This window comes from Chaetura pelagica, unplaced genomic scaffold (genome assembly GCF_000747805.2).
Source record: "Chaetura pelagica isolate M959 unplaced genomic scaffold, ChaPel_1.0 scaffold191, whole genome shotgun sequence".
In the NCBI taxonomy this organism is placed as follows: domain Eukaryota; kingdom Metazoa; phylum Chordata; class Aves; order Apodiformes; family Apodidae; genus Chaetura; species Chaetura pelagica.
The window spans coordinates 1,073,207-1,088,429 of record NW_009952440.1 but is presented as its reverse complement, the minus strand read 5'-3'; the positions used below and the strand labels follow the sequence as shown (position 1 = coordinate 1,088,429).

The window sequence follows — 15,223 nt, the reverse complement described above, 5'->3', positions numbered from 1 at the left end:
TTTTCCCTCTATAAATAAAAAACCATTTTTGTACAAAAAAAAAAAAAAAAAAAAAAAAAAAAAAAAAAAAAAAAGTGATCCCACAAATGTCTTTCAGGTGGTAGCTGCTTAAACGTAGGAAATATCATAGTTACAGAATTTTCACTCTTATTTCACTGGCATATTCTGTAATATTTGGCTTTTTCTATACTAGTGCAAAAAGAGCCCCTTTGGTCAAAGCTTATTATTGACTTTTGAGTATATTGACTTACTGAAAATAAGTAATCCACTTTCATACTCAGAATGTATCTATACCTCTGGAAAGGCCAAACAGTTGCTTTAAGGCACAGTTTTGTTTGGGAACTGATAAAACTTGGTAGGAAGTGGCAAATTCCTGTTTGGTAGGTAGGGTGGGAAACGCCTGCAACCAAGACCCTTCAGGGTGAGCTATCATGTACTTAGATAGCTGGAGCCTCTGTAGTCAGAACAAGCTGTAATCTTGTGCTGAAATGTCCTTTATGATGCCATTTCTTATTCCAAAAATGCAAAACAGTCTGAGTTTTCGCTATTCTTTCTCCCATTCATCCCTCAAACTCTCTCTCAAGTTCTTCTCATCATCAAGCATTGCTCAGACACGTATAGGCATCATATTTGTTATGCCCATTTTATTCATACTGATTTTTATCTGTGATCCACTCCTGCACTGTTAGTGCAAAAGGAAACTTTGACCTGGAACTTTGCTGTTTCTTGCCATCTCTTCTGTTTGCAACTGCCTAACCTTGACAAAATAATTAATGCCAAGTCCACAGATGATTACTGTTTCAAGCTTCATTTTTATTTCTCTTAAGATGAAAGGATATAGTGGCTGATGTGAACGTCTGTCTGTTACATGTTCTTATCAGTACTATCCCTCATGTAAGCGCAGACAATGTGCATTTCATTACTTTGTATTTCAGCATTACAGCCTTCCTTAGAAACTGATGCCTAAAGTTTATTAAGTTAGATTTTGCCAAGAAAGATAGGTTTTGGAGGAAGATTTGGAGGAGTAAGTTCAGAAAGATAATTCTGCAGCTTTGCATCTGTGGACTGAACAATCACAAGCACTTTCCTTCATATTATTTTCAGTTATCAGTCTCTTCCAATCCAAGGTAATTCAGTTTAGTCACTCAAAGAACTATTTGCCCTTGAAAGTAAAAATTCCCATTCCCTTATACTCAGAAAACTAAGATGCAGTCCATTCATCCAGAATTAAGGACTGAAGATGCCCTCCTCATATTGTCCAGATACACCACAAATTGATCAGTGGATTCTCACAAAGTTGTCAGTTGCAATTACTCTCCTTACATAAGTGATATCTTGCAGCTTGTACTGAAACTAGGTAGACAGCACTACCTGAAAATCTAATGAGGTCTCAAAGATGAATGTAGTAGTTTGTTTTTTTGCTGCTTAACAGGTTGGTATCTTCTTGAACCTTTGCTCTGCAGAAAATCCCCGCCCTTGCATGAAACATGGCTGTGTTTCACATCCATTGACAGAGATGTGATTTGTTTGTTTGTCACAGACACGGAGACCTGTGATTATGGCTGGCACAAGTTCCAGGGACAGTGCTACAAATACTTTGCCCACCGGCGTACGTGGGACACAGCTGAAAGGGAATGCCGTCTCCAGGGAGCACACTTGACAAGCATCTTGTCTCATGAGGAGCAGATCTTTGTAAACCGTATGTACCGTTAGCAAGTTTAAAACTGTTAGAAAAGAATCTGCATTTTTATAGACGTCTCAAATTAAAATTAAAAAGCTGAACAGCAGCCTGTATATAGTTGTTTTCATAATGAGTAGAAGAATCTTAAGAACAGGATGTCTGATTCATTCTGTGCAAATTCTTTATATTTTCTTTGGTGAAATCTCTTCCATTTATGGGAAGGCTAATAAAAATATCCTTCTGGTTCCTTAGGTATTGGTCATGACTACCAGTGGATTGGCCTCAATGACAAAATGTTTGAGCGTGATTTCCGCTGGACTGATGGTAGCCCTCTGGTAAGATGCCTTTGTAATGAAGTCACTCCTTCATTTCGTTTTGTGGTGGCTTATCAAATTCCCACCAGGAAGGAGGGAAGCTGCATGGAAAAAAAATGCAGTCACTAAATATGTACCCAAGCAAGCAGTCAGTTAGGAAACAGCCGGAAAAAAATGCAGTAATTATTGCAAATTTTCAAATTACTTGCATAATTGCAAAGTCCGCAAACTCTTATTTTGAGCTATCAACTTTTTTGTGGTTTAGTTCTAAAATGTATTATTATTTCTTCTTACTGTATATGTGGGAGCTCTCAAAGCTTCCAAGCACAAAAACTAAAAAATTCTGCGACTGTAACTTAAGGGTGTCTTTGTGAGCTGGTTTGTGCTCTTCTGGTCTTACACAAGGACAGAGGTGGCAATGCTCCTCTCTCTTCTGAATATACAGCAGAATGTTTTTTTTTGGATGAGGATATGGCATTCCTTGGGTCCATCAGAATACACAGAGAAGCCTGTCAAGTGTTGTTGGAGATTTTTCTAGTCTCTATGGCAGTTTTACAGCTAGGATGGAGAAGCAGCCATCCTTGGGTGCTTCAGGAAGCCTGTGGCTAATAATCTGTCCAGAAAAGTTTAAGATGTTGCTGATACATCTTATTGCCTTAAAACATGAAGGAAAACCAGCAGGAGGAGTGGGAGAACATTCTACTCACCTTTAACTAACCTAAAACAAATCACTGGTGGACAGAGGAAATGACTGAGCTCTTTCCAATTCAAAGCAATCTCTCTTGTACAAGGGACAGGTGATTCACTACTGTTTACCACCCACTGAAGAACATTAGATTTAAAAAAACCCCACCAAACAACAAACTGGTTATGCTTATTACTTTCCTTTCCAGTTGTGAATACTTCTTAGAGCAGAAAGCATCTGGAGACATATGCACATGCTCACACATGCACACAATAATCATTGCTGCATACCATGTGGTTACAACTTACATAGAAAGACACCTGGGGCAAAGCAGGCTTCATTTATTACTATTTCATGTAAAGAACCAGAGGTTTAAAGTCCTTTAAAATTACTTGTAAATAAGCCTTTTCTTGGGGAAACTACCACATGTGTCAGGTGACAACATGGGGGGGTAGGAGGAAGGAGAGAGAAAAAGATTATTAAACTTTTTGTTCCTCGACTGATTGCTCAGTGCATCTTTGGTGGTACCAATGCATTCCTTTGTGCTTGAAGCCAAAGAAGACTTGCAGGATGTAAGCAGAAGGGTTTCATTTCATCATTTTCTCTTGCCTACCCCCATGTATTTTTGGGAGGAAAAGATGGCCTATGGCCTTGAATTCTACTCCTTCTGTCTCCCAGCACAGTTTCTTACACCTCATTGACAGTAACAGGCACTCTCTGAAGGTGAATTAGGTTTGACTGGGGCTCAGGACTATTCTAGGAACCTAGACTTCACTAAAGGATCTAAAGTTAGGGGAGTTAAATTTGGGCATAAATGTCTTGCCTGAAAGGCAGCCCATCTAACACTGGGAAGTGTAAAACAAGGTACATGCTCATATATTCCAAAGGCAAACTTGACACATTGCTGAGTCACAGACTCATAGAATGGTAGGGGTTGGTAGGGACCTCTGGAGATCATCAAGTCCAACCCCCCTACCAGAGCAGAACAACCACAGAATGTAGGGTAGGTCACACAGAAATACATCCAGACAGGTCTTAAAAGTCTCCAGAGAAGGAGACTCCATAACCTCTCTGGGCAGCCTGTTCCAGTGCTCTGTAATCCTTACAGTAAAGAAGTTTTTCCTCATGTTGAGATGGAACTTCCTGCATTTCAATTTGTCCATCGCCTCTTGTGCTATCACAGGGCACAACTGAAAAGAGACCAGCCCCTTCTTCTTGACACCCACCCTTCAGATATTTGTAAACAAATGATGAACTCAGGGAAATTAAAATTCAGGCTGAGATTCTATTTTTCAATCCAGGCTACCGGACGACTGTAGTATTACATTTTTACTTTAATTTTCAATTTTAAGAAATTAAGATATTCCAGGAACAGACTAAGACCATCTGTCCAACATATTTCTCTTTTGATTGATCTTTTTTCCACTGTATTTTTCTTTTCCTTATAACAACTTCCCTTTGTCTCTTCTTTCGGAAACAATTTAGGTATCTCTTGAAATCATTTATGTTCATTGTTTCAATAGCTTTCCCTGATAACTTATTCCATATGGTTTCTGGATATCATGGTTCTGGGCAGCTTCCTCATTTGCTTTTTTTTTCCTAGTTTTTAGCTTATTTTTAATACTTTCTAACCACTTTGATGGTTACAGTGATTTATTACTTCCCCAGTAATTCATAGGAACATAATTAAATGTAGGCATCAAATGTATTTCCCAGATGATATCTTAAAATTCCAATGAAGTTGATTACTGTGTGGGTCAAAAAATGACATAATTTATGTATTTGCAGGTGAACAGTAGTGATTATAGCATTACATTCATTAATATAATTTGTGATCATAAAAATCAGCGTTATTACATCAACACTCAGGTTCTAACTTGAATTTCTGAGAATAGAGATAGCTCTTGCATTTAACCAAAATCTAAACAGTCTTCTTGCACTTTACATATCAGAGTGCATACCGAATTCAGCTGTTTCTAGCTTGGTTGCCTAGGTCCATGCTTTCTTCAAAATAATATTATATATCTGCAATTCTATTCAACACTTCTTGGCACAGGGGAAAATTTGTCAAGGTTGCTGAGGATTCCCCTGATGTAAGAGTTTTCTTTGAGATACTACAAAAAAAGTCAGTCCAGCTCTCAGATAGACAGTGCATCTACAAGTGATGTACATTCATCTTTTTATTGTTACGTGTCTGAATTTTCTGCCAATAACTGCTTGATTTAATTTGAAAATTATGCTTACATGATTTCACTAGGTTCTGATGCTTGGTAGAACTTAAAAGAAAAAGCAAATAAACAACAGCAACAACAAAAGGACATGTTGTAGATAGAATTGTTGGCCCAGTGCTGCAGCTGACCCACTACTGACCAGATGAAATAGCTGTGAAACATCTTAATGACTTCTTATAAAGAGTTTTCTTTCTTAACCAAAAATAGCCCTAGAACTGAGAATCATTAAACCACAGGCTCTGACAGTGGAGATTGTGGAACAAGGTTTGAATTACTTTGATACGCATTTTCTGTGGACATAAGGAAACACAGAACTTAAATATTCAGTATGTTGAAAGGAACTCTTTTGCCAGGTGTTGCCATGTATTTTATTAGCAATTTCTGGAAAAAGGATCAAATACCTTCATTTTTTCTTTGCACCTGAAAGGTATTTCAACCAATGAGTGCAATAGAAGGAAACCAGTCATTTTTTGACATTTTCAGCTCATGCCAAGTTGGGTTTTTCCAGATTTTTTAAACAGAAGCTAAGTGCCAGCTACCATTAAATACGATAATTGGACAAATCACGCAAGTTTCTTAGCGAAAACTAACAAGCATATTTCCAAGTGCACATTATTCCTAAACACAGTGAGCCGTTTAATACATGTGCTGATCTTAACTATTTTTGTGGCCTTCATAGTTATATACAGCACTGGCTTATAAATCTTGTGCTCTGTGACTTCCATTGGCTCTCAAAATAGAGGGTGGAGTTTGTGGGGTTAGGGCTTGCTCTTTCAGAGGACACTGAGAGTGTTCATGTGAGATGAGAATGATAAACTCACCTTTGTCATTGGCCTAGTAATGTGAGAAAGCTTAAATTCTCAGATGAGGTTGTGGAAATTTCTCTTACCTCATGAATCAGTGGGTGATAATTTTGCCAATCAAATAAGTAAGGGATATTCAGTTTTCTGTGCACTGTCCAGATGAGATCAATTCATGCCGCCTTCAGTCTGTTTGTTTTTTAAGGCATGAGTAACAATATGACAAAGATTCTTAAAAGTAAGCATATAGAATTAAGGCTCTTACTGGAAAACTTACTCTGAATCTAGAGTACCCTTAACATGCTAACAGCCTTGCTGAAAACAACTACTATTATTTAGGTACCAAGTAGTGGGCTAACAACATTCTGCCATTTCTGGTAACTTGGCATTCTTATTTTTTTAACCTTTATGGAATATAGTGGGTACTAGCTGTTGATCAAAAGCAGCAGCAGTAAAAAATGCCTCTCTACTCCTATGCGTGTTTTTCATGTATCAACTGGAATTCATGTTTAACCTGCAAATTTAATGCCAGTAAGCAAGTTTTGGAATAAATGAAGAGTGATCTTGTAAATACATGTTCTGATTCGGAAGAGTTCCTCAAGGAAAATGTTGGTGTCTTGAATAATGAAGCAAATACCATCATATTAAGTGAGAAAGCAAGTAACATTATTTAAAAATTTTTGGGCACCATGACAATTGTCCATAGTGTATTGAGTCTGCCTGTTTTCCATAACACGAACTTTTAAGACAAGGAGCAAAATAGAAATAGGCACATGCCTAAGTTATAGTATTGTAAGCTGCTCCTACACAGAGGCTTTTAGATCTGCCTCACTGAAGTGTTTGAGGCATAGTGGTACATGTGGTTTTAGAGGATTTTGGCAGGTTTATTTCTTAATTGTAATGTGGTTTTTAATTTAAAACTGCTCAGCAGCTTCCTGTCTTTCAGGTAAAATGGCATAATATTACACAATGAATTGGGTTGTGTATATAAAATCTCACCATCTCCTGGTAAAAGTTGCCTTTTTAACATGCTGGACCCGCTACATTCCAAATACAGAATGGGCCTGAAAAGTAAAAAATAATGTTAATTAAATAGTCGGGTTGTACCCTTTATGTCCCAAAGTTTAATTGTCAGTTCATTCAGTACTTTTCTATAAAAGAAATTACTTTCCAGGGAACTGACACTTCGTTATACTGGATTTGATTGGCCAGGCCAATTTCCTTATACTTGTCTTTCTTTGCAATTTCTTTAAAAAACAAATTGGTAGCTTCTTTGCTAAGGGCAGAGCACATCTTCAAAGTATCCCCTTGGCTAAGCTTAGGCTGCCTTGTCCAATATGCAGAACAAAATAAGCTGCAATTATACTAACCTGGAATCCATTGCTGGCCAGCCATATTAAAGTAATTTGTTCTGATTTGCTGAAGAATGGCAGGAAGCAACCTTTTCTCATCTACTGTGTGTTCCTGCTCACTCTCTTTTTCTTTTCTTTTTTTTTCTTTTTTCTGGAAGAAAGAAATTTTCCGTGTTTCTGGTAGTTGGGAGAGGTGGATTTGTGTTCTGGAGTTGATGAAAAACACTTTGGCAGCAGCAACTGTTCCCTCTTCATACCAAAGGAAAAGAGTTGATCGCAGCTGTGTTAGTACCATTTTAAAAGTAAATACTCTTTCAGGAAACCTAGATCCGCACTTGTAGTGCAAGTTCAGTCAGAGTTGAAGATTAGGTGCTGCTGCCACAAGTATGGGCTTGGAATACCAGCAACATCCAAGATCACTTGGACCAGTAGGAAGGGAATTTGCAAGCTGCAAACTTTGGCATTTCTGCCTAGTCCCTAGCTTCAGATAATTTCTCAAAGGTGAAGGCAGTGAAAGCAGGTACTGTAGTGTATTCAGAGAACTCAGAGCACCCCAACATTTTTAGTGCTTCATTATTCATTACTTCCTGTAAATCAAGGCAATTTCTGCTCAAGACTTGTAATCAGGTTTGATTACATTGACAGAAGCAAGGGGCAGAAGAAAATAATACAGTATTATAAAGACCATATTTTGTTAGCTCTGCTTTTCTTCTATTGAAGTGTAGTCTTGTTGGCATTCAGTGTGGGAAAGCATTAGTTTTCCTCTGATTTACTTTCTGCACACGAATGGAAATGGCTATACGTAAGACTTTGTTTACCTGTAAAAATTACAGAATCAAAATTATTCTTGCACTTTTCTATAGACTTTTATCTCAGCTTATCTCGATAGCAAACAACTCTTTAAGTCTGAATCTTGTGCAGCCTTCATGCCACAATTATCACAAAAAGCTCTAAGCAATAGGAACAAATACATTTGGGAAAATCATAGTGATAAAAGGAAAGAAAGCAAGGCCTAAATACCAACACAGCTATGCGAAAAGAGGAATTTATTCATGCCTACTGGGATCTTTGTATACTTTAAATTTGATGTAATACAAACTACAAAATAACAAAAGTTACATCATCAGTGGAGACATCTAATAATTGGCTTGATCAAAGGAAGAGTGAACACAATATGACATTTCAAAATATCTTAGGGAAATTGAATTTAAATAATTCACTTAGTTCTGTGAATAGTAACTTTTACAGCTGTAAAACGCACCCATCCAAATAGAAAAAATCTGGTGTTGCTTTTGGCAGCTTCTCCATTGTATTTGGATTGCTGGCGTTTTCACTGTTAAGGACCTGTGTGAGCAGGCACAGCCTTAAAGGAGTCCTTTGGAGCTATTCATGTTATGGATTAAGCACATATAGCTACTTGAGGTTGTGCCTTGGGCCTCTGTCTAACAAGGGGAGTTATTCATATCCTTTGGAAAATGCTGTTGATAATTAGTGCTTTGTAGGGCGGTGAGCTCACTCCCATTACATAAGATTAGTGCTGTAATAAGGAGCTGGCTAGTGTCTGTGGACAGATTGTCTGTCACTTGAAGAATGCTGCCAGCTAGGAAAGTAATGGGGCATATTGCCACTTTTAAAACTGTCCAGAGACTCTATGTTGGTTTTTCTTCCCTTTGGCATAGCAGAGTTTTGCTTTGTGTTTTGCAATGCTGGACTTCAGGCTGTCAGTCTTAGGTAGCTACATTTAAAGGGGGGGGGAGACACCAAATCCAAAAAAACACAAAACAACACAGAAGTTTAATTCTGGCAAAAACAAAGCCCACTCTTTTCCTTCCTTTATTGGTCAGTGAATTAGAGTGACTTAACTTGAGAAATCTGTAGCTGCACCCCTCTCAAAAAGAGTAACTTTATTGGACACAAAAACCTTCAAAAGGCATGGAGTATTGGAGGGAAGGAGTCTGCCTTGGAGGGTTAAATAAAGCAAACAAACTAAAAAGTACTGTAGTCAGCTGCAAACAAAAAGCTCATTGTGCCCATGTCCCACAGGATCCTTGGAGAGGGAGATTTTAAATCTACCAAATGTTTTGGTTTTGAGCTGCAGTCAGTCATTACAGCCTCTTTTTAAGATGTTCATTTGACCTGCATGTAAAAGGAGGAGAACTATATAATGTTATTAATGACAGGTATATTTTTAGTTCAGTATGTCACAGGCAGTAAGGAAGGCCTTTTGGACAAAGTCCTTTTTTGTCTCTTTTTTTTTTTACCAGGGGGGTGAGCAGTTACTTCAGAGCCTCGTTATGGTTAGCTCTGGGCTAAAACACTTGGACAGCTTCAGACCTGCAGCAATTGTTGAAATATATGACAAAGTGCAGGATTTTCCTCTTTTCAGTGGCCCTCCTGGTAGTTGTGAGCAAAAAGAGTTAAGTCACTGCCCATGCAATCTCGTGGATAATATATTAGTGTGACTCCTGAGGAATATGTAATACACCAATCAACATTAAGCACCCTACCATACTTTTCTTGCATAGTAAATACACGCCTGTAAGCAAGAGAATTTCACCAGTTCTTTGCCACTCACTTTTGTGTCTCTGCACTAAAGTGACTTCTGGAAGCCCAGCACACATAGTATATACCCCCAACACTGAGCTCTACAGTGCATGAGCCATGGTGAAAGTTATTACTCTAAGAGCTGGCACAGAGCAGATAACAGTCAATGGAGTTGTGTTCACTGACTTAAATCAGCTTTCAAAGAGTTAATAAAAAAGATATATTTTATGAATAATTATTCTTTTGGAACTACTCAATGTCGGCATCTAAGCTCAGTAGTGAGTAGACATTGCCATCTAGTGGGAGTTTCTTGCCATGCTTAGTGGTTTCTACTGCTCATGGAAAAGTTGTCATACTACAGTACTGTTTTTAAAAATGTCAAAGAGCTAGTCATCTGCTCCACCTCACCATCATCTCCCCCCAAAACATAGTCTTTTTATATTTCAGCTAGCCTTTTTTACTTTATTGTTATTCCTTAGATTTATTTCCCAAACTATTTATTTTTTGCATCAATGCTACTGCTTATTCAGTCTATAATCAGTGTTTGTGGATATTCATGTATATACATGAGTGTATGTTATTCAGAGTTTTTTTTTTTTTTTTTTTTTTTCAGGCTGTTGCACAATAAATCAAAGACTTTTTCAATGCATCCCACTGCTCTGTTACCAAAAAAACCTTTTCAAGTGAAATCTTTTGCAAAGGTCCTTAGCATAGCTCCTTCTGGGTATTTGTCTTGCTGACAGTGTGACTCTGTAATGGGGAGTGTTGGATGCCTGCCTGATCCAAATCCTGCCCTTTTCCCAAATCCCATACAAATAAAGCAGATTAATACAGATTAAGGGCTTGAGGGAAGCCCCTGAAGTCTGACCTAAAAAATATCAGGATCATGACATATGATATTTGCCTGTACTTATAGATGAATCATAGAATCATAGAATCATAGAATCTTAGGGGCTGGAAGGGACCTCGAGAGATCATCTAGTCCAACCCCCCTGCCAGAGCAGGGTCACCTAGAGTACATCACACAGGAACTCATCCAGGTGGGTTGTGAATGTCTCCAGTGAGGGAGACTCCACAACCTCCCTGGGCAGTCTGTTCCAGTGCTCTGTCACTCTCACAGTAAAAAAATTTTTTCGGATATTCACCTTGAACTTCCTATGCTCCAATTTACACCCATTACCCCTTGTCCTATCACTGGTCATCACTGAGAAAAGCCCAACTCCATCTTCCTGACACTCACCCCTTACATATTTGAAAACATTGATGAGGTCACCCCTCAGTCTCCTTTTCTCCAAGCTAAAGAGACCCAGCTCCCTCAGCCTTTCCTCATAAGGGAGATGTTCCACTCCCCTAATCATCTTCGTAGCTCTGCGCTGGACTCTTTCGAGCAGTTCCCTGTGCTTTTTGATCTGAGGGGCCCAAAACTGGACACAATACTCCAGATGTGGCCTCACCAATGCAGAATAGAGGGGGAGGAGAACCTCTCTTGACCTACTAATCACACCCTTTCTAATGCACCCCAGGATGCCATTTGCCTTCTTGGCCACAAGGGCACATTGCTGGCTCATGGTCATCCTCCTGTCTACCAGGACCCCCAGGTCTCTTTCACCTACACTACTCTCCAGCAGTTCAGCCCCCAACCTGTACTGGGACATGGTGTTGTTCTTCCCCAAATGTAAAACTCTGCACTTCCCCTTGTTGAATTTCATCATGTTTCTCCCCGCCCAACTCTCCAACCTATCTAAGTCTCTCTGAATGGCAGCACAGCCTTCTGGTGTGTCAGCCACTCCTCCCAGCTTAGTGTCATCAGCAAACTTGCTGAGGGTACATTCTATACCCTCATCCAGGTCGTTGATGAAGATGTTGAACAACACCGGTCCCAGTACCGACCCCTGTGGGACTCCACTAGTCACACACCTCCAACCAGATTCTGCCCCATTGACTACAACTCTCTGACTCCTTCCTTTCAACCAGTTCCTAATCCACCTCACTTCCTGATCACCAAACCCATACCTGATCAACTTTTCTACAAGGATGCTGTGGGAGACGGTGTCAAATGCTTTACTGAAATCAAGATAAACCACATCTACCGCTCTACCATCATCTATCCACCTAGTAATTTCCTCATAGAAGGCTATGAGGTTAGTCAAACATGATTTACCCTTGATAAAACCATGTTGACTGCTCTTGATGACCCCCATGTCCTTGATGTGCCTGGAGATAGTCACAAGAACAAGTTGTTCCATCACCTTTCCAGGGATGGAGGTGAGGCTGACCGGTCTATAGTTACCCAGGTCCTCCTTCTTGCCCTTCTTGTAGACTGGAGTGACATTTGCTATCCTCCAGTCCTCAGGCACCTCACCTGTTGCCCATGACTTACTGAAGATGATGGAGAGTGGCCAGTGAGTTTAAATATAGCAGTTGTCTTCAAATTGACTAGAATTTCTCCCAGCAAAGATTTACCCACATACTTATCTAGCTCCCTCCTTTAGCAAGTTAATTTAGCATGTGTCTGAATTGTGAATGTGACCTACCCTGTAAAGTTCAGGGCACCACCTATTTCTTTAAAGCAAGGTGTATGCTTAAGCACACACTGAATGGAGTGTTTAATCTTGTGAATGCTCTTGGTAAGTTCTGTCAGAATGCTCACATTCATAAAATTAAATAGAAATATCCTTTGCAGGATTGGGGTGAAATTAAGTTAAAAAGAGCATATGCTATAAGGTACTTTCTCATCTTTCCCAATGTATACATACATTTAAATACTAGGTGAATTTAATGGAAGTATTTCAGATGTTGCCAGATTTTCACAGTAATGTTTGACTTTTTTTCTGTCGGAGGGAAATGCAATCCCTTTCCAGCTTCCCATGAGCATCTCACGTAAGAGAATCAGGGCTGTATAACAGCATGAGCCACAAAGGTTTTCTGAACTGATCCATATACTAATTGTAACCTTGTGCTGATCTTGTTGTCATTCAGCCAGCCTATGAAACTGAGTAATTGGCAGGACTTACTACAAGTGAGATGTAATTTTTAGTTAAGCTATCCAATTACAACAGAACCTTCACAACAAGGGACTTGATTTATAAGAATTTGTCTACTATTGTGTGAAAAGTGTATTCTTGTTCTTAGCATAGTTATGAGGGGAAAAAGGACAATAACCAGTATTGTTAAGTTAAGCCAGGCAAGAATTGTTGCTTCACTTTAAGATGAAATGGCTCAGAGAGCTTCCAGTAGGCAGTCCCTGCATCTTTTCTTGTTTGGCTGATTTTTGGTTGTGGGGGCGGGGGTTTATTTTGTTGGGTTGGTTTTGGTTTTTTAATTCGCCTCATTACTCTTGCATTGAGAAATAATCAGATAGGGAAGCAGCCAGAATGAAAGAAAATAAAAATCACATTGGAAATTACAAGTGCCAAAAAGTGCCAAGACAGATTTGTACTTTAAGCTTATTTAAACATGCTGAAAACTTACTTGCATGTCCCAGGTGGAAAAGCATTAACTCTGTAAATCTAAGTGGATGTATTTCAAGTAACTTATTTCCTAGCTTTAGTAAAGATTTTTGGCCTTTACACAATAGGGAGGTCAAGCAGTAAACTTTTGTTTGCAGAGTGGTTGATTTCATTGTGCTTCATTAAACACACTGCTTGCTGACCATTTTGGAATGCAAAATCTAAGCGATTGATGGCAGCCACTTGGTGTGACTTTTGGAGATAAAGGAATGATGGAAATTTCCAAATGAGTGTCACAAAGGTGGGATACTTCTTAATTGTATATTCACCTTGGCAGTGCAAACATCTGAAAGAGCTGAGTGGATTACTCACTAATAAGGAAATTAGTGCCTCAAGTAAGACTTCATTATCTGAAAATTTAAATAGCAAATCTCCCATGAGATAGGATCTTGTTCATGACGGGAAGGCTATGCTCATTCAGTTTATTTAGCAGCCATCTGAATGAGAAGTAGTGACCAGCTAATAAAGTTAGCAGCTTTACAGCTCTTGCTATAATCCCAGCTTTCTTAGATTTTATTTATGTGAAAAGTCAGCCTGTCACCCAACTGGCAGATAATGGCTGTGAGTTAATTCAATGCCATATAAGGAAATCCTTCCCAAAAATGTGGATCTTAATAAAAATGTCTTCGTGGTCTCTTTTAACCATCATACCCAGGCTCCTCCTGTGAGGCAAGAGAGTACATTGTCACTGTTTTACAGGCAGAGAACCAGCCAGCCAAGTGCATTGTCTACTGCCACATAGGAAGCCTGAAGAACTGAACCCCATCTCAGCTGCAGCTCTAACCCAGAGAACATCCATCCTCTTTCTGCAGAAAGATATCCAGTGTTCTTTAGCAGAGAAAGCTAGAACAAGTAAATCCAATGTGTCAGGCTAGGTCCTGCAGTTACCTGATTACACAGAAAACTCAGGGTTTTTATTAAAAAACCCAAGCATCTTGCCATCATGGATGTGAAGAGCATTGCAGAGTGGCTGGTGCAGTGGTATCTGCCTGAGCCTGAGGTGTGTGCTTCCAGCCTTCACTTCCCTGCATTGCTTTGAACTTCCCCCTGCATAACCACCTCAGCAAACCACACTTCGTAGCTGGAGGAGAAATATGGTGGGACAAACCTCCTTTCGAGTACATTTTGAATCATGTACATAACTAAGATTACATGTAATAAAATGTACAGTCTGGAAGTGCTTTGCATTTAATCCAGGGGAAAACCTTACATTTTTTTATGGTAATGTTGCTTAAAAACCAGGATAGTGAAAGTATTTAGGTCCCTCTGTGTGATCACCCCGTGTAAGTACTTCTGCTGAGGACTAAAAAGGTTGTAGCAGCTTTTCTTCCATGTATTAACTTAGAATTTTAATCTATTGAGGTTTTCAGCAATGTAAGTAGTATTTTCTGTATGATAGAGCTAAAAGTATTGCTGTGTCGACTGAAGCTTGGCTGTTGACAAAAGAATGTCTTGAGCTTTATCAATTCAAGCACAGTGCTTCTTAGTGCAATTTCATTGGCCTGCTGAGACAGTAACAGTTTATATGAAGATATAACTTAGTCGCGGCATGGCTGGAAAAGTGTCAGCAGTTTTTGGCTCATCTGTGAATATGGCTGATCTTTTTTTGCATGTGATCATAAATACCAAACAAACCTGAATGGTACATGATAACTAATAATGAAGTTTGGTTGTTGTTTTTGGTCGTTTGTTTTTTTGTTTTTGTTTTCCTTTTTGTACAAAACACTTTTATAAAAGAGAATAGCACATTGAAATAGAAGGATCTTAAATTACATTTCCACTTCAAAAAGGGCATCTTGTTCTGTATGGTCTGAGCAGTGTTTCCCAACAGAATAATTATGACCTGGATATCCTGGATACTTACTGCACTTACTGCAAGGGTAGGGGTGTCTTTACACTTAGCACACTTGATATGAGAGATTGTAAGGGATGCCGTTGAAAACAAACAGTACAAATCAGTATGTGAATATTTGGATTGGGTTCTTTCCCATCATTTTTTTTTTGCTGATGTAGGTTTGGTGGAGATAGTGCAGCCACCCCTCATGCTAGTGTAAGTAAAAACCAGAATCATGCTCATGTTAATGCAAAATTGTAATCCATAAGAGGA

The 15,223-nt window shown here is 39.0% G+C and overlaps 1 protein-coding gene across 1 annotated transcript in view; it reads left to right on the top strand.

The window, feature by feature from the left end:
- The window catches only part of VCAN (versican), a 105,203-nt gene that overhangs the window by 83,413 nt on the left and 6,567 nt on the right, over positions 1–15,223 (top strand). Inside the window, exons 8-9 of the mRNA XM_010008396.1 lie at positions 1,541–1,699; positions 1,934–2,016. Of these exons, the coding sequence (XP_010006698.1) occupies positions 1,541–1,699; positions 1,934–2,016 (242 nt within the window). The remainder of the gene's footprint in view (positions 1–1,540; positions 1,700–1,933; positions 2,017–15,223) is intronic.